The sequence below is a fragment of the Mauremys reevesii genome, unplaced genomic scaffold (genome assembly GCF_016161935.1).
Source record: "Mauremys reevesii isolate NIE-2019 unplaced genomic scaffold, ASM1616193v1 Contig2, whole genome shotgun sequence".
Classification (NCBI taxonomy): domain Eukaryota; kingdom Metazoa; phylum Chordata; order Testudines; family Geoemydidae; genus Mauremys; species Mauremys reevesii.
The window spans coordinates 556,086-575,882 of record NW_024100826.1 but is presented as its reverse complement, the minus strand read 5'-3'; the positions used below and the strand labels follow the sequence as shown (position 1 = coordinate 575,882).

The 19,797-nt window shown below is 47.2% G+C and overlaps 1 protein-coding gene and 1 long non-coding RNA gene across 2 annotated transcripts; one reads left to right on the top strand and one right to left on the bottom strand.

The window, feature by feature from the left end:
* The first annotated feature begins 40 nt into the window (after positions 1-40).
* Positions 41-18,893, top strand: LOC120393428 (membrane-spanning 4-domains subfamily A member 15-like). The gene is made up of 6 exons (XM_039517971.1): positions 41-325; positions 1,638-1,754; positions 4,240-4,296; positions 14,531-14,650; positions 15,576-15,689; positions 18,546-18,893. Exons 1-6 carry the CDS (start codon positions 56-58, stop codon positions 18,660-18,662), a joined length of 795 nt encoding a protein of 264 aa, XP_039373905.1. The 5' UTR covers positions 41-55; the 3' UTR covers positions 18,663-18,893.
* LOC120393432 lies at positions 9,692-17,441 on the bottom strand. The gene is made up of 3 exons (XR_005592039.1): positions 17,308-17,441; positions 14,798-14,865; positions 9,692-9,748 (listed from the first exon to the last, which is right to left on the bottom strand). It is a non-coding gene; the product is annotated as an uncharacterized LOC120393432 (long non-coding RNA).
* Positions 18,894-19,797: the final 904 nt, after the last annotated feature.

Genomic DNA, 19,797 nt, shown 5'->3' with positions numbered 1-19,797 from the left:
ATTACATATGGCTTAATCTGGGCCAATCACTCTTTTCTGCAGCATCTTCATCATCATGGCAGCACCAGGAAGCATGGCCAATGGGGTGCTTGTGTTCATGCCCCCAAACAGCGCTGGCATCATCCACCAAGGCCAGGGAGTCTCTGGTGACATTCCCCAGACTCCTGAGATGGTGCAATATGGGCCTCAGCAGTTCACAGTCATGAACCCTGGGAATGAACCTCTTGGGTCAATGTACCCCAGGAGTCCCGCTGAACAGGTCGCGCAGCTAAGAAAAGTAGGGATGATGGAGATATTCCTCAAAGCACAGCCCAAGACCCTTGGGGTAAGTGTGATCTTTGCTCTCAGTCCATGAGGATGAGTCATTTCAATGCCGAAGGGCCTGAACAGGTGGGTGAATGACTGAGCATGAGCAAACTCCAGATTCCACCCTTTTCTTTTTTACTTTAACAATCAGCTTTATGAGAAGGATGCCAAGAAGCCGCTACCATCAGGCCTCCTCTTGAGACTTCATTGCTTTGTAGAGGGCAGTGGATAAAAATACATCCAGAGTTCCAGGGGCAGTGAATCCTCCTAGCTACCCAAACAGGGAGAAATGAAGATTAATCAAGCAAAGGAGAAACAGGGGGAAAGGATTATAAACCAGCTATTTCTGGAACTAATGGAATGAAACAGTCTCATCTTGGGGAGGAGGGGAAGGCTATTTAACTGGTGTAAATCAATGTAGCTCCATTGTGCTAATTCACTCCAGCCGAGGATTTGGTCTGAGAAGAAGCAGTTCAAACCTAGGTCCTAGTTACTGCAGTGCAGAGCTGATTCCATTCACCCTTGCACTGCTAGTGAAATCAACCAACCTGCAACTTCTATCCATCAGTCTACATGGATAAGCCCATGACTGGCTGTTTATTTACAATTATGTACATAAATAATCAAATGAGTTAATAGATTTGAAGTCCAGAAGGGACCACTGACCTCCTGTATATCACAGGCCAGAGAACCTTCCCTCTGAGGGGACTATTGGGCGGGGAGGAGGTTGACATTTTTTCAATGGGAAATGTAGTTTCCACAGAAATCAAAGATTTCCATTGGAAAAATCAAAACAAAATATTTTGGTTTTGGGTTGGGTCTTCCCAAATCAAACTACCTCAATTTGTCAAACTGAACTGAAATGTTTCCTCTCAGGTCAGTTTGACATTAAATTGCATCCACGTGAGCTACTACGATGCCTCAAGGAAGTTTAGGTTATTCTTCCCAATAGGACTAGCTCCCTATTCCAAACTGCACCTTCCCAGCTGCACTGCAGTCTTCTCATTTTACTGAACCACCATGGTATGCCATGAGAGTCCCATGATTGTGCATGTGAGATGTAGTCCATGTAGGAAGTCTAGCCCATAGAAGAGAATGGTACCCCAACTACAACTCCTATAAGACGATGGTTTGACAAATTGAAATGAAATGTTTAACATTTCCAAACTGAAAATTTTCAGATTTCAGATTAAAACAACAGTCTAAAGATCAGAATTTCCCACAGGATGGAAATTCCAGTTTCTAATCAGCTCTGGTCAGGACAGAGTGTTCTGTTCATCCCCAAGATAGGGGGAATTGGCTCCTCTTACTGCCCCATTCTCTTCCCACAGGCCATCCAGATCTTGATTGGGCTGATACACATCGGCTTTGGAGGTGTCTCTACAACTTTCATTAAATACATTTCTGTCTCTGGCATCGTGGGATACCCGTTCTGGGGAGGAATTGTTGTGAGTAGAATAATTGAATGTGTTTATGAAGTGATGGCATGGCCACATGGATAAATAATAATTGTCTATTACTAAAGCTCTAAATGGACACAAATCAGACATCTCTAGGTAAAAGAATAAATAGACACAAATCAGACATCAGGAATGGTAACATACAAAAGCCAGTAGAACACTTCAATCTCCCTGGACATTCAATAACAGATTTAAAAGTAGCCATACTTCAACAACAAAAACTTGAAAAACAGACTTCAAAGAGAAACTGCAGAGCTACAATTCATTTGCAAATTTAACACCATTAATTTGGGCTTGAATAGGGGCTGGGAGTGGCTGGCTCACTACAAAAGCAATTTTCCCTCTCTTGGTATTGACACCTCCTCATCAATTATTGGGAGTGGACCATATCCACCCTGATTGAATTGGCCCTGTCAACACTGGTTCTCCACTTGTAAGGTAACTCCTTTTTCTTCATGTGTCAGCATACACCTCTACCCCGATATAACGCGACCCAGTAGAACATAAATTCAGATATAACGTGGTAAAGCAGCGCTCCAGGGGGCGGGGCTGTGTGCTCCGGCGGATCAAAGCAAGCTTGATATAATGTGGTTTCAGCTATAACACGGTAAGATTTTTTGGCTCCTGAGGACAGCGTTATATCAAGGTAGAGGTGTATTTATGCCTGCATCTGTAATTTTCACTCCATGCATCTGAAGAAGTGGGGTTTTTACCCACAAAGGCTTATGCCTAAATAAATCTATTAGTCTTTAAGGTGCCACTGGACTCCTCATTGTTTTTGGGGATACAGACTAACATGGCTACCCCTCTGATACTTGATAAGTAACAGACACCTAGTATCTCACTTCTAAAAGCAACCAACAAAGGGAAAGAGGCAGTGTGTGCTCAGCTCAGGAACCTGCAGCAGATGTCACTCCCACGTGGATATGGTAGAACATTAGTCCATCTAAACTGGCACGCCTCTTAGTCTGCTGTCACATTTGCTGCTGTCACTTGGTAGATCATTGGCCCATCTAATGTGCTGATCCATTTCCTGCCATTGCTAGGTAGATCATTAATCTGTTGTCCTGCATCATGCAGTGCCCCGGACTAGGCTTCAAAAAACTTTCCCCATGTGCCACCTTAGTCCCTCAATAAAACCCACCCACATGCGCTTGAAAGACAGGTACCTTCCACCAGCTACCAGCCCTGAGTACCACTCTCGCAATCCCTGCTACTCCACCTTGCCTTTTCTACATGTCAGGTGTCCTGGCTTCTCATTTTGAAAATCTGCTCATCCTATTCACCAAAACTGTCTTGTTGGGCTGGTGTTAAGGGCCAAGCTGCTGTGAAGTCCCTGCCTTAGCCCCCTGCTGGGCCGATGTTGGCACTCACATCTGTGAAGTCACTGGCTCAGCACTTCTGCCTACTGGGCTGATGTTAAGGCCCAGGCCTTTGTGAGGTCATTGTCTGAGCACTTCTAGCTTACTAGGCTGAGGTCAAAGCTCAGGTCTCTGTCCCTTTGCAATTCCCCTGGCTGAACTGGGCCTTGTTAGGGTTTTATCTACCCTGAATGGGGGGTGGAGGGGAGGAACATCAGCTGATGAGCAAAAAGGGCAAATCTCCTGCCAGCTTCCAACTCAGGAACTATTCGACTCTCAAGTGAAATTGGTAACTGCTCCGCCACAGAAAGTATGGAGGTGACAGCAGAGGGCACTGCAGGCCTGGATTGAGGCACGTTAGCACAGCTGGGAGGCTGGAGAGGACAGGTAAGGCGACCATTTTTTTCAAAAGGCAAAAGTAAGACATATGCAGAATCTCCACCCTCTCTGTGGCCCTGCCCCCAGCCCTCCTCTTCCCCTGAAGCCCCGCCCCCCAGTCAGGCTGGAAGCCAGAGCCTAGCCATGGTAAGAGTTGCCCAGGAAGCCCAGGCCATTGTGGGGGGCCCCAAATCCTCTATCTGCCCTGAGGGGGCTGGGGGACTTGAGAGCAGCCCCCCACCTGTGTCCCCACTGCAGGTTAGGCTTCAGATGTAGACATACTCTGATATCATGGTGATGGGAGTACTATACAATCTCCATAGGTAGAGACATAGGCATGGGATGACACAGCTGCATTGGGTGGAAGGTGGGGTGAGTAACCTGGTGACATCCTGAGCTCTTCTCAGGACCATCCAGTCACTGCTTTATTTATGGGGTGAAAAGCAAGCTCAGTTGTCAAAAAGGAGCAAGAAGGAGGAGAGAAGAGGAGGAGAATCTGGGCGGAAAGATTATGGCATAGGTGTCACCTTAACTGAGAGGATTGAAGGGAACCTGGTTGGCAGCATTATTAGATGGAAAGTGCTCTCTCAGCACTAGGTATAATTATTATGACTGCCCGTGCTGAGGGAAGTGTCATTCTTTGTCCTAGCTTCCATCACATAGAGCCTGTCTTGGAGGCGAGATCTTTCTTGTAAGTGTGAACTGTGAATGATGGTTTTCTCTTTCCCGGGCAGTTCATCATTTCTGGATCCCTCTTGGTTGCAGCTGAGAATCGTGGCAACATCTGTCTGGTGAGTTTCTAGAGAATGTTCCCTCCCCTTTCCTAACTGGGGGGAGGGAGGGGAGTCTCAGAGTTTAGTTCTGCTTCGCCCAGGGCACTATCCAGGAAGAGTGGCTGATGGGAAAGAGCAGAGAGCTTGTTGATCAAGAAAATGGAGAAGGAATGTTGGAGAGGGAGAAGGTGGTGGAGGTAATATTGTCTACTGGACCAATTTCTGTTGGAACTTGTGTTGGAGAGACAGAAGAGACAGGGTAGAGGGTGGTGAAGCACTGGAACGGGTTACCTAGGGAGGTGGTGGAATCTCCTTCCTTAGAGGTTTTTTAAGGTCAGGCTTGACAAAGCCTGACTGGGATGATTTAGTTGGGGATTGGTCCTGCTTTGAGCAGGGGGTTGGACTAGATGACCTCCTGAGGTCCCTTCCAACCCTGATATTCTATGATTCTATGATCCTATGACAAACAGGGAGCTGGAGGAGAAATGGAGATACTTTAAACCAGTGGTGAGCTGGAGCCGGTTCGCACCGGTTCGCGGGAACTGGTTGTTAAATTTAGAAGCCGGTTTAAAACCAGTTGTAAAGGGGTGGGCAAACTATGTGGCCCGCGGGACCATCCTGACCGGCCCGTCTGAGCTCCTGGCTGGGGAGGCTCCCCCGGCCCCTCCCCCCGCCTCCCCCGCTCTCGCAGAGCCTCAGCGTGCCTCCTACCACTTTGAGCGGCATGGTAAGGGGATGGGGCTGCGAGCTCCAGCGGACCGCGCGGCATCGATACACGCTGCCCTGAGCAGCATGGTGAAGGGGCCGGGCCGGGGCTGGGAGGAGGGGTTAGATAAGGGGCAGGGAGCGGTTGGAGGGCGCGGAGGCTCAGGGGGGGTCAGGGGATGGGGAACGGGGGGTGGGGGGTTGGGCAGGTGTGGGAGTTCCGGGCAGGGCCAGCTTCAGGCACCAGCTAAAGAAGCAGGTGCTTGGGGCAGCCAATAAAATGGGGCGGCCCTCTGGCCGCTATTGGGGCGGCACGTCCGAGTCTTCAGGGGCAATTCGGCAGCGGGTCCCTCAGTCCTTCTCAGAGTGAAGGACCTGCTGCCGAATTGCTGCTGAAGAGTGGAGCGGCGTGATCGCGCTGCCGTGGCTTTTTTTTTTTTTTTGGCCACTTGGCGCAGCAGAAAACCTGGAGCCGGTCCTGGTTCCTGGTGTCTGTTGGGGTGGTGGTGGATGGGGTTGGGGCAGTCAGGGGACAGGGAGCAGGGAGAATTGGGTAGGGGGTGGGGCAGTCGGGGGCAGGATGTGGGTGGCGGTTGGATGGGTGAGGAGAGGCACTTGGGGCTTGTACTCACCAGGCTATTCCCTACCGGGTCTTCGGTGGCAGTTTGGATGGCGGGTGGTGTGGGGGGGGGGTGAGAAGCACGTGGGGCTTGTACTCACTGAGCAGTTCCCTGCTGGGTCTTCAGCAGCAGTTTGACGGCAGGTCCTTCACTCGCTCCGGGTCTGAAGGACCCGCCGCCGAAGTGCCGCCAAAAACCAGTAGCGAAGACACGCCCCTCCTCCCCGCCGCCGAAGTGCTGCCGAGGACCCGGTAGGGAGCCAGTTATTAGGATTTTGGGAGCTCGTCACTGCTTTAAACTGCTCCTTGCTGTCTTTCTTCTGTATCTGTAGCAGCAGCTTGTGGCCCAGCAACTACCTTCAATTTTTCTATTGGCTAATAAACCTCAATTAGGAGCCCAATAGAAAAGAGTCCAATAGAAAGTAGAGCTGCAAACAGCTGCTGAAAGGGGAGCCAGGCTACCAGGGAACAAAAAAAAGACAAAGTGTCCAGGGAGGCTGAAAAAGGGACGTTAGAAGAATTAAAGTAGCCAGAAATATATTCAAAACAGTGAAGAAAAGGGGACTTCCAGCTAGGCCCCTATTGAGCAAAGCACTAAGTATCTGTGAGACTTAAGGGTGTATTTAAAATTAAGCATGTTTTTAAGTGCTTTCCTGAATTGAGACCTACAGGCTGATCAAAAAATGGGGGAATGAATGAAAAATGTTGTAGACATTTTTTCACCATTCCCCACCACCACCACCCAACATTTCACAATTTCAATGACATTTTGAAAATTTCAACCAGCTCTGACTCTTACCTTTTACCTGCTATTTTCTTTTCTCTGCATAGTAGGAACAGTCTTTTCTAAGTAGAAAGACACATTGCATAATTCACCCTATGAACCATACTCTGATAACAATGAGCCGTTCCTGGGACTATATTATCTAGCTATTAATAGGCTTCACAGGTGACTAAGGGCTGCCAACTGCTATGGTTTTTTTGCTGTGGTCATGAGAAATGAACTTCCAAAGTGTCATAGGCTTGGCCCAAAAATACAGGCAGTTCTTTGAACTCCCCAAATTACATAAGCCCTGAAATCTCATTTTTAATTGAATTTATTGCTTATAACAAGACCTAAGGCAAAAAAATCAAGCTCCCTATTTACCCTGGAACATACACAGCATGTGTAAGTGACTGTTAAACCAGCCACAGGGCTTAGAACTTGGGAACCTTTAGCACTAGAAGGAAAAGTCTCTACTACTTGAGCTAGCAGATGGGGAGCCTTAAATTTCTTTCATGTGCCTCAGCTGCTAGAGGCAGACAAGAACTCCATCCTTTCTGAGCATGACTTGCCTATGGACAGTGCAACATTAGTCCCAAACCGCCTCACCAGTGCGCCCCACCCCAGACCTTCTGGGACCACTTCCAAGAGTGAGTGTATAGCTCAGCATTCCAGCCCAGTCAGGTCTTGGCCTGTCTTTTGCATGTAGTACCCTGTTCACCTGGTTACCTCTTCTACGGGTTTTGAGGCACAGGCCTGGGTTCTTCTGGAACCTCCTCCAGCTCAGCAAGATGTAACTTCCTTATTTCCTTCCCATATGAATGTATTTGGCGGTGCTCCCACCTACCTCACTCCTGTCAGGGCAGCTTGGAAGGAAAATTCTAACCACAGAGTAACCGCAACTTACTTGCCAGATAGTTGGAGACTCCCAAGAAATAATACAAACATATACAATATATTCAAGACAGTATATTAAACAGAAAGTAAATATAAAAGGGTGAAACATTACTCTTGTGGTCACTGGTGCCCACGCTGATAATACCCATGAATTTCCCCACTCACATGACCTGATATAGCAAACGTTAAATTTAGTTGGTACACATACTTTGTAGGGGCCTTTGATGGCCTGTGACAACAATATCTTCTATAGCAGCAATTAGAAACTTGGCTGATGTGGTTCAGTACAGCCCAAAGACTCGCAAGTGGAATAAGATGGTAAGTCCCCCCACAAGTTTAATAAGTAGCAGGTAATAAAATCCCCAAACCCTTACCTGCTGGCTTGAGGACACAGTTCAGGGAGTTGGGGGTCTCCCAAACAATGTCCCTGACCATCTAAAAGATGGTGCACTCACAACTCTGTGATGGATCCTCAGGTTCAGAGATGGCTCTGGACTCCTCAGTCACTGCTGAGGAGCTGATTTTCACTGCTGGCAGGCTTCTTCGTGCAGGAGTCAGGCTGCTTCTGGTGCTAGGATTTCGCCTCCCCACCAAGGGGTGCAGGGCTCAAGGTGCAGATTATAATAACTTCTAAATTCCAAACTTCAATCTCCCACCCTAGCACTCAGACACTCTCACAGCAGGCAGGCAGCCCTGAGCTAGCAGCCAGAGCCGTGGTGACATGCAGTGGCTGATTTTACCTGGGGAGCTGAAGGGCTCTCTGAGCCTGGCTGTTTGGGGTGGGGGGAGTTTTCCCAACAAAACTCCATAAACTGGTAGTCACCTTGAAGAAGGAAAGGGCCTAGCTGAGGGATTTTGCTTCCAGGTCCCCAGAGGCCAGTTCTCAGGGGCAACCCTGCATGCAGGAATGGACTCACCAGCTCCCCATACAGCCAGTCCTGCCCTTTCTGTGACTGGCTCCAGACCCCTCCAAAATGGCTTTCCCCCTCCAGCTGTGCTCCCAGGGGCAGGCATCATACTTCTTATTGGTCAGGCTAGCTCTTCTTCCCAGGCTATTTGACTCTGCCCTCTCCCTCCTTTCTCTCAGACACTGCCCCTCCTCCAAGCAGGCTACTTGCTATCCACCCCCTGTCACTGTCTCCTGTCTCCATCTTTGTTGCCCAGCAGACTCTGAGTCTGCCCATGGTTCGCCTCCCTCCCAGGGACAGTGCCTCTCCCTGAGCAACCAGCACACAGAGCTCTGGGAACCTGGCTGACCTCCTTGGGGGTGATACACAGCCAACAATGGAGCCAGTTATTCCAACTGAGACTTCCGGCCCCCTTCTGGTCAGCCATGAGATTTCAGACAGGAGTCATATGTTGTCACCAGCTGGTCACGGAGAGGTGCAAAGTCCCAAATCCAGTTCCCAGTGCCCCAAGAAGAATCGGGCTTTTTTGTCATTAATGTTCTAGTCTTTCCTGGGGTGTAGGAGGGTTGTCTTTATTGGCTGAAGAGAAAATGCCAGTAGAACAGCTTGGCTGTTCTCCATGGGTGCCATTCTCAGTCCTAGCGACGATAACATAAGACCATAAGAACGGTCATATTGGCCCATCTGGCCCAGAATCCTGTCTGCTGACAGTGGCTAATGCGAGATCCTCACAGGAAATGAACAGAACAGGGCAATTATCGGGTAATGTATCCCCTGTTGTCCAGTCCCAACATCTGGCAGCCAGAGGCTCAGTGTAAGGGGGCTGTTGGTCCCTTACTGAAAATGTGGGGGCAGGGGGAAGGAGAAGGACTGGGACTGGTTCTTACATTTTTCTATTAAATTTGTATTTTTTTTTTCAAAATATATATATAGAAAAAACAAACTGTATTTAAACTACTTATAATATATTAACCATTTGCTACCTAACCTTAGCTATACTTGAAACATTTAATTGTGCATATAATATGAATGGTTAAAATATGGGTCAATTATTTCTATTACACAATTTACAGACAAAATTTGTTTGTAAAAATCTAACTAGCTACAGCAAAAGTATTAAGTTATCCAAAAGAATAGAAGCAAAGTTCAGAGGAGGGGAATAGAGATGGGGAGGGAAGGAAGAGGGTAGAGAGAAGGGCAGGCGTGTGGGCATTCATTAAATAGGATCATTCAGATATTTCCAGGAAAGAATGCCATATCTCTGAGAATTTTTCTTGGGTATGTCAGGAAGAAGTTAAAATTTAGCCAGCAGAAAAGACAGAAACTGATGAAAACCAATGACATAGTTTCTGTTAATACATAATAACTTAGCTCAGCTTATTGATAAAAAAAAACAATGCTCCCTTCTCAACCCACCGGATGTCTGTAAGCACTCATCCCTACCCCCGCACCTCGCCTCCTTCCCCTGCAAGGTAGTCATAGACGTTTGATGCAATTAGGATGACCTCTGTATGTACGTACTGTTCTTATTTTTATCTTTGTTCAGGGTTCTCTCTTGACTTGCAACAATGTCTGTCTCTGTATGTACAAATACATGCAAATAAATTCATAAAAAATGTATATAACTGGCCACTATGGCACCATATTTTTGAAGCTGCTTGTCAGTCTTCCCAGTACCGTGAATAAACCCCCTTCAGTATTGTCTGTGATTGCCTGATTCTTGGGGAAAATAATCTTTTTGCCAACAGCTTTGGCGCAGCGAGCAGGGTGTGATCGGGAATCCTCGGAGAGTTTCTCACAACCAGGGATAGAGGCGAGTTCCTTTTTACTTACCACCTCTAGTGCACACCTTGGTTTGGGACTCCCCGAGGCACCCCTCCATACCCCTTTTTTTTAATATGAACCACATATATGATGCACAGGCAAGAGGACTGAACGGGACTGTGTTTGTGGCCAAGTTTGTTGGGGTGCAGGGATCACTGGAGGCGAAGGCTGCACTGCCAAGTACTGAGCACCAGAGTGTGTGCTGCAGTAAACTAAGTACAAGGGTGTGCTCAGTTAATCTCCCCTGAAGCGCCACTTAAGTGGGTTTCAGGCAGCTGGGATACAATGTCTTATGAATTGCCCCAGAATGCGTCGACGATACCCTCTACGGGAGGGTACACCAATGATACCCTCTACAGGAGGGGGACTCATTGACTGGCCCTGGGGAACATCAATGATGCCCTCTATGGGAGGGAGACTCATTGATTTTATAAAAGGGAAACATAAAAATGTTCAAAAATCAATAGCAAAAAATAAGTGGAATAAAGGTATGAGTATAATGGATAGCGTGTTATGGTGGTCTGGTCAAACAAAAGAAGGATTAGGGAAAGGAATTGTAATAATGTACTGGGAATATAAAAAAAAATTACAAAAGTTAAAAAGACTCCAAAAAGCTCTTACATCAAAGCTAAATCAAAAAACAAATTTAAACCGCAAACTAAATGAACTTGAAGTAGAAAACAAGGCTCTAAAAGCAAAACTAAAAAAACCCCAACTCCTCTGCACGTCGAATTGTTGCTAGCATACAAAAGAAGGGTAATTTTACTGACCCTCACTCAAGCTGCAATACTAATAAAAACCAAAATAAAATTAATTGGAAACACCTTAAAAAACAAATTCAAAATTGGAACCTGGCACACATGGGGGGGAAATCAAGATAATTCCCCCCCCCAACCCAGAATTAAGTGCCAGTGCTCCCTTGGCCCCTCTCCAAGTGACCACTCAGTGGTCAGGGACAGGTGAAAACAGAGTGGCTCATAATACTTATAAGGACACGCCTCTCAGCACAGAGGAAAGGAGGGGCTTACTGAAAGATCTCCCTGATCTAAAGCCCAAAGACCCAAATTTAATATTCTGGAAAAGAATAAGCCACATGGTTGCCACTCATACGTTACATACCAGGGATCTTTATATCTTAACAAAAGCTAAATGCCCCAATCTATCATGGGCCAAGATCCCTACAAAAGGACACAGAAACGGTGTTTGGGCCTCTGTTATATTAAAATCTGAAAATGATATGACCCGTGCCCGCACTGAGTTTAAGGAAGCCGTCCAAGAAGCCTTGGGGAACGGAGCCAGTAATTGGGGACTGATCGAGGGCTGCGTACAAGGCAAGGATGAGCCTGCAGCTCAATGTTGTAAGAAAAAATGGGAGCTGTATTCCAGCAACGCAGGCATTGCAGACCCAAAAAAACCAAATCAAGCATTTTTTAAAATGTTAAAGGAAGGTTTTAACTCCCACCTGCAAACAGCCCTTAATTTGGGAGTGAACCCAGGCTCTAATTATGAATCCCTCTGTATGTGGGCCTCTGAATGCGAAGCCAGACAGGCCAAAAAAATAAAGAGCAAGTCTACGTGCATTGCCGTAGTAACAGCAAAAAATAATGTAATCTGTTGTAACTGTGAATGTCTCGGGCATACCCCAAAAAACTGCAGGTGCAAGGCCCAAAAGCCTAGTCAGAGACAGAATCATGGCCAGTTGAATTTCTGCAGTACCTCACTGCCCTGTCCCGTCCCCACTGCCCTCCTCCCATCCCCCCGCCACCTCACAATGTTTTGTATGTGGGGAAATTTGAATTTTTTGTTTAAGAATTAGACAAGCACAGAAATACTGAAGGGCGGTACCAGTCTTTTAGCAATTACTAGTGCTCTGCTTAGACAATTTTTTTCATATTTATTCAAGCTTCCAACTAACATTCATGAAGTTTAAAATTAAATTTTTAGCTTGTAACACAATTTTATCTGACAGGAAAAAACGTAACTCTGCAATTAAGTTCTTCCAAAAACATAAGAGTGTAGAAGCATTCCCAGAACATATAGGTGGGCTGGTTCTTATGGGGGACAATCACCCTGACATCTGCTGGGAGAGCAATACAGCAGTTCACAGACAATCCAGGAAGTTTTTGGAGAGTGTTGGGGACAACTTCCTGGTGCAACTACTGGAGGAACCAACCAGGGGCCGTTCTTATCTTGACCTGCTGCTTACAAACAGGGAAGAATTGGCAGGGATGTAGAAGTGGGTTGCAACCTGGGCAGCAGTGACCATGAGATGGTTGAGTTCAGGATCCTCACAAAAGGAAGAAAGGAGAGCAGCAAAATATGGACCCTGGACTTCAGAAAAGCAGACTTTGACTCCCTCAGGGAACTGATGGGCAGGATCCCCTGGGAAAATAACATGACGGGGAAAGGAGTCCAGGAGAGCTGGCTGTATTTTAAAGAATCCTTATTGAGGTTGCAGGAAAAAAACATCCCGATGTGCAGAAAGAATAGCAAATACGGCAGTCAGCCAGCTTGGCTTAACAGTGAAATCTTCGGAGAGCTTAAACACAAAAAGGAAGCTTACAAGAAGTAGAAACTTGGACAGATGACTTGGGAGGAGTATAAAAATATTGCTCAAGCATGCAGGGGTGTAATCAGGAAGGCCAAAACACAACTGGAGTTGCAGCTAGAGAGGGATGTGAAGGGGAACAAGAAGGGTTTCTACAGGTATGTTAGCAACAAGAAAAAGGTCAGGGAAAGTGTGGGACCCTTGATGAATGGAGGAGGCACCTAGTGACAGATGATGTGGAAAAAGCTGAAGTACTCAATGCTTTTTTTGCCTCAGTCTTCACAGAAAAGGTCAGTTCCCACACTTCTGTCTTGGGCAACACAGTATGGGGAGGAGGTGAGCAGCCCTCAGTGGTGAAATAACAGGCTCAGGACTATTTAGAAAAGCTAGACATGCACAAGTCCATGGGGCTGGATCTAATGCATCCGAGGGTGCTGAGGAAATTGGCGGATGTGATTGCAGAGCCTTTGGCCATTATCTTTGAAAACTCATGGTGATTGGGGGAGATCCCGGACGATTGGAAAAAGGAAAATATAGTGCCCATCTTTCAAAAAGGGAAGAAGGAGAACCCGGGGAACTACAGATCGGTCAGCATTACCTCAGTCCCTGGAAAAATCATGAACAGGTCCTCAAGGAAACCATTTTGAAGCACTTGGAGGAGAGGAAGGTGATCAGGAACAGTCAACATGGATTCACCAAGGGCAAGTCATGCCTGACCAACCTGGTTGCCTTCTATGATGAGATAACTGACTCTGTGGATATGGGGAAAGCAGTAGACATGATATATCTTGACTTTAGCAAAGCTTTTGATACAGCCTCCCACAGTATTCTTGCCAGCAAGTTAAAAAAGTATGGATTGGATGAATGTACTATAAGGTGGATAGAAAGCTGGCTAGATCATCAGGCTCAGTGGGTAGGGATCAATGGCTCAATGCCTAGTTGGAAGCCGGTATCAAGCAGAGTGCCCCAGGGGGTCAGTCCTGGGACTGGTTTTGATCAACATCTTTATTAATGATCTGGATGATGGGATTAATTGCACCCTCAGCAAGTTCGCAGATGACACTAATATTGAGGGAGAGGTAGACATGCTGGAGGGTAGGGATAGGGTCCAGAGTGACCTAAACAAATTGGAGGATTGGGCCAACAGAAAGCTGATGAGGTTCAACAAGGACAAGTGCAGAGTCCTGCACTTAGGATGGAGAATCCCATGCACCACTACAGGCTGGGGACCGACTGGCTAAGCAGCAGTTCTGCAAAAAAGGACCTGGGGATTACAGTGGATGAGAAGCTGGATATGAGACAGCAGTGTGTCCTTGTTGCCAAGAAGGCTAATGGAATATTAGGCTGCATCAGTGGGAGCATTGCCAGCAGATCGAGGGAAGTGATTATTTATTCCCCTCTATTCGGCACTGGTGAGGCCACATCTGGAGTACTGTGTCCAGTTTTGGGCCCCCCACTACAGAAAGGATGTGGACAAATTGAAGAAAGTCCAGCGGAGGGCAACGAAAATGATCGGGGGTTGGGGTACATGACTTATGAGGAGAGGCTGAGGGAACTGGGATTGTTTACACTGCAGAAGAGAAGAGTAAGGGGGGATTTGATAGCAGCCTGAAGTGGGGGTTCCAAAGAGGGTGGAGCTTAGCTGTTCTCAGTGGTGGCAGATGACAGAACAAGGAGTAATGGTCTCAAGTTGCAGTGGGGAAGGTCTAGGTTGGACATTAGGAAACACTATTTCACTAGGATGGTGGTGAAGCACTGGAATGGGTTACCTAGGAAGGTAATGGAATCTCCATCCTTAGAGGTTTTTAAGGTCCAACTTAACAAAGCCCTGGCTGGGATAATTTAGTTGATGTTGGTCCTGCTTTGAGCAGGGAGTTGGACTAGATGACCTCCTGAGGTCTCTTCCAACCCTAATCTTTTATGATTCTATGATAACCAAACCTGTTTTCTGCCTACACACAACCTGACCCTCTGCACGTCTCTCTCAGGTGAGAAGCTGCCGGGAAATGAACAGAATTAGTGCCCTCTTCTCAGCCCTTGGGATCATTCTCTTTCTAACGGAGCTGATTATTAATGCGTCACTTTATTATGAGAAACATCATTGGTTGGTAAGTGGCCAGATTCTGCCTTAGAATTATAGAAGTATAAGGCTGGAAGGGACGTCAAGAGGTCATCCAGCCCATCACCCTGTGCTGAGGCTGTGTTAAGTCTACCTGGACCATCCCTAACAGGTGTGTTTTTAAAATACCAGGTACCTGGAATTTTCCTAAGTCCTTGACTCCACGGTAGAAACTGTCCATGTATTCTGCTTCAGACCTTTGATCTGGGGGAAAATTGACAAAAATTTGCTCTTAACGTGCTTGATTCTGCTTTTGATAAAGCCAGTGTCAAAACTCCTGTCAATGTCAAAAACCAGGCAAGGATCATGCTTTTGTTCTGTGTTTTCTGCAGCACCTAGCACAGTAGGGTCCTAATCCATGACTGGGGTTTCCAGGCACTATCAACATACAAATTAATAATAATAATAACTCCTGTTGACTTCATCGGGAGCAGCATTGGACCCAAATACCTGTTTTACTTTGTTTAATCCCCACTATTCAGAGAAGGAGAAACTGAGGCACAGGGAGATGAAGCGACATGCCCAAGGTCACCCAGCAGGTCCAGCTTTTCTCAATCCTAGTCCAGTGCTCTATGCACTAGACAACACTGACTCCATGCTACAGAATCCTGGCTGACCTACCCAGGGAGCGTCTCAGGGGGCACATATCCCTGTAGACCCAGGAGAAAACAGAATTCTTTGATCTCCTGACAGTGGTGTGGCTCCATGGATCACAATTACCCGGCCTACTGAGTAGTTAGAAGGAGGAGGAGAATTCTGTGTGCCTGGGAGGAGGGAAGAACCAGGACCGGATTTCTGCATCCCCACAAGTGGGAAAAGAGGGACTTTTTATGCACCTCACAGCAGCCCTGTGCAATGTTACATCTCTAGCAGTCAAAATTAATTAGCATCCTCTGTGGTTTTATGCTCCCCAGAATGCTTTGAAGGGTATCACGGTCATGCTGTTCTTGTTGTCCATCCTGGAATTCTCCATCGCTGTCTCAACCTCGTACTTTGCATCCCAAGCCATCCGGTATACCCCCAACACCGTGAGTCTTTCAGCTCTCAAAAGGGATGTGAATCGGAGCATGTGTTGAAAGGAGGGGGAGATGTATGCCTCTGCAACGTGCCCTCCCTGATGGGAGGAGTGTCCCTGGGGAAGGGCCTGAATGTGTATGAGGGAGGTCGTGATGGGGGAAAGTGACAGGCCCTGATTTAGGGCTGGTTGACAAGTCTGTCAAATTTGGTTTTTTTTAATGTGAAATTGGGGTTTCAACTCCATGAAAATTTTAGCAGAAAGCACCTGCTTTCTCCAGAAATGTTGCTATTTTTCCAAAACACCGAACACCTGAAAACCAATCTATTTAGATTCAAAGTGGTGCCATGATACCTCATGGCAGTTGTAGTTCAGCTGCTGTGTACTCACATTTTCCCTTATGGGCCATGTTCTCTAGATGGACTACATCTCTCATGATGCACCATGGGCAAGGGTGCATGTGACATATCCCCTCATGGGAGATATAGTCCTGCCAGTGACCATGGCCCATAAAGGACAAAAGAAGTATAAGGCACCCAAACTACAACTACAATGAGGCACTATGGTTCCATGTTGAATCAAAATATTTTAGTGGTTGATAGATTTTTGTTGCATTTTTGGAAGAGGAAATAGTCCTATTTTCTGGCCCTTTTTACCTTGATTCCTAACCGGGCGGCTGGTACCATGATCCAAGTTACTGAATTTTTTTTTAATGGGAGGGGGAAGTAATCCCAGTTCATTGTCAGTGTTTTAATTTCTGTGGGGCTGCATTTCATCTTCCCAGGTGGGGGTAGGGGGGGACCCAGGAAACTGTAACTGGGCCAGATCCTGAGATGCAATCCCACCCTTTTGTGCCACTGAAAGTCACTGGATCTCTCCAGCAGAGAATTCCCTTGGCATGGAATCCCCACCTGGCACAGCCAGCTCTTACTCCCTTGGTGGAGGGGATGTATTGAGGACAAAGAATCATAGAATCATAGAAGATTAGGGTTAGAAGAGACCTCAGGAGGTCATCTAGTCCAACTCTCTGCTCAAAGCAGGACCAACACCAACTAAATCATCCCAGATTGGGTTTTGTCAAGTCAGGCCTTAAAAACCTCTAAGGATGGAGATTCCACTACCTCCCTAGGTAACTCATTCCAGTGCTTCACCACCCTCCTAATGAAATAGTGTTTCCTAATATCCAACCTAGACCTCCCCTACTGCAACTTGAGACCATTGCTTCTTGTTCTGTCATCTGCCACTACTGAGAACAGCTGAGCTTCATCCTCTTTGGAACCCTGCTTCAGGTAGTTGAAAGCAGCTATTAAATCCTCCCTCCCTCTTCTCTTCTGCAGACTAAATAATCCCAGTTCCCTCAGCCTCTCCTCATAAGTCAGCAGCCTACAGCATGGCCAGAGTCCTTGTGATCCAGCAACACCTGACAGCTGGCAACTCCTTCGGGTCATCACCAGCCTCAATGTTTTAGAGCAGCTGCTGGGGCTAGCACAGAACCAGCCATTGAGTCATGATGCTGCAAACTCCCCTCCCAAAAGCTACAATTGTGGACATTCCCTCCAGGGACAATGTTTCTAGCCAGACAGCAAAATAAATGAATCCAGGCAACAAAAACTCGTCTGGGGTCAACTCACTGCTGTGATGCTGGTGTAGAATCTGACCTTCCCAAAGGCTGGCTGCCTCCCATTCAGCAGTTCTCAGGGCCGTTCCTCTGAGCATCTTTGCATAGTGAAGGGGGTAGCTGAGATGAAGTTGACCCCTTCTCGACCTGGGAGTAGGTCACACACAGATAGGCTAACATTTTCTCAAACTGTGATGACAACTGTTAAGTTTTTATGAAAAAAACTGTTTTTGTCTAAATTTTCCATAGGCATTTTTTATATTTTTTTTCAGGAACAATTCAAATACAGTACCAAAATATTTTGAAAAAAATAGCAGCAAAAGATTTCAATTTGGAAATGTTGCCATAGTGCCTAATGTGGTTTGTAGTTTGAATGCCTCATGTTGCCATTCTCCTTTGTACGCCAGTCTCCGTGGTCTGACTACAACTTTCATGATGCAACATCATCTGCCCTCTTGGTGAGGGGAGGTTGTTGCATCCTGGGAGACCCTGGCCATGGTGCATCACGGAAAATGTAGTCTAGCTTCTGAGCTTGACCCATAGCGAAGAATGGGGACACTAGGCAACCAAACTACATTTCCCATGAGGCACTGCAGCAGATCTCCAAATTGAAATCTTTTGGTTTGGGGGCATTCATTTTTTTGATGAAAAATTGAATTTTTCCTGGGAAACGGGATATTTTTTCATTAAACATTTTGTTTAGTTAGACAGAAAAGTTTGGGGATTCTGTGTTTTTTTTTTTAAAGCAGCTTTTTGACAGGAAATTTTCAAGCAGCCCTAACAAGGAACACAAAGGGATGCTCTGTAGCATAGTGAGACCTATCGTGTTAACCCTTTAAGTGCCTCACAGAAACCTGCTGCAGTCAGGACCCAAATGAAGTATAGATTCTGTATTCTCCAGTTTTGCAAAAGACCATGGTCATGTTCTGTGACAGCTGGGACCCATGCACCTCCACAGGAAAAATCCTACAGATAGTGAAATGAGTGTTGATCATGGAGTTAGTGATGATGGCACAGATTCATCCCTGGGGTAGTGCCAGTCAATACAGCAGATTTATAAAAACTAGAGGGAGGAGGAAGATGATGGTGGTAGTGCTGAAAAATATGTTGATGGAAGGGTGAGGAAGGTGGTAGTGAGGAAGATGATGGAGCAAGAATGGAGGGGTGAGGAAGGTGATGGTTGTGGGGGTGAGAAAGGAGATAATGATGTTACCAGCAAGGGCTGATCTCTCTTTTTTTTTTTTTTTGCAGGCCATGTTGTTCAGGCCATATGCTGCCAATGAAAACTTTGGGGTTACCTCCGCACCAATACCCCCTCCACCACCTTACACCAATGAGGCGTATGACCCCAAAGAAGAGACTGAGTAATGAGCCTCATAAGGAACTCCTACAAGAGATGGCTCCAGCAGCAGCTCCTCTGAGAAGTAAAACCCAACCCTATCCTGCATGATAGATCTCATTCCATTTTCTGAGTGCAGTTCTAGAACCCAGCTCCATTGTTCATCTCACAGGGAACTCATTTCAGTCTGCTTCTCCCTGGCTCCACACCATTTGTAGTTCACGCTACACAGAATGAAATAAAGTGATAACTCACCAACACTATTCAGCCCCCCAGGCTTTGGTCCTGAACATTTCCCTTGGCGGCTTTGTCAATAAAGCTTCAAAATGGATCCTGAGTCAGTTTAAAGCACTTGTTTACAGATGTGTGTCTGCGTGTGCATGTGGATGCGTGTCTGTGTGTGCATGTGGCGTATGTGCATGTAGTATAAAGATGTGGCGTGTACGTACCCACATGTAACTCTTACCACACACACGTGGTGGAGCAGGAAGTCCCCTTTCACTAGTAGCATACATCACTGTAAAGTAGTGTGGCCGGGGCTCAACCCTCCCTGGGGAGGAGGGGAGCCACACCGGCCTGTTTTTCGTACTCGGGTCCTGCCCTGTTTCCGCAAGGCTGAGCAACAATGCACAAAGTCAATTAGGGGCTCAGGACTTCTGGTGCAGGGGCTGAGCAACAAACAGTTAGTATAGAGGCCCAGGCCCTGGATCAGGGCGGGACAACAACAGTCAGGGCTCAGGCCCCTAGGCCTGAGTGCTGGGATGAGTGGGAAGACTGCCACTCGTGAGTGGGGGTGGCAGGGGGGACGCAGGCCCACCCACTCCACTGCGTCCCAGCCCGGGGCCCTAGGAGCAGCTATCCCCGCTGATAGTCAGTGGGGATCCTGACCGCAACACACTGACATAGGCACTGGTAGATCTGCAGCCTGTCTGGGGTCGGCTGCCCCTGGGCCACTTCCAATTTCCCCCTCTGGGCCTACCTGGTCTGTGGCGTCAGCTCCCGAGAAGTCCAACAGCATGGGCTCCTCGCGGCCAGGGCTGGGGGGTAGATCCGGCAGCTCCTCCGGGAAGTCCGGCCAGGTCTGCTCCGCGGGTTCCTCGGGGTAACAGCAAGGGAGAGGGGGAGTCTCCGGCGGCTCCTCCTCGTAGCTGGCGCGGGGAAGCT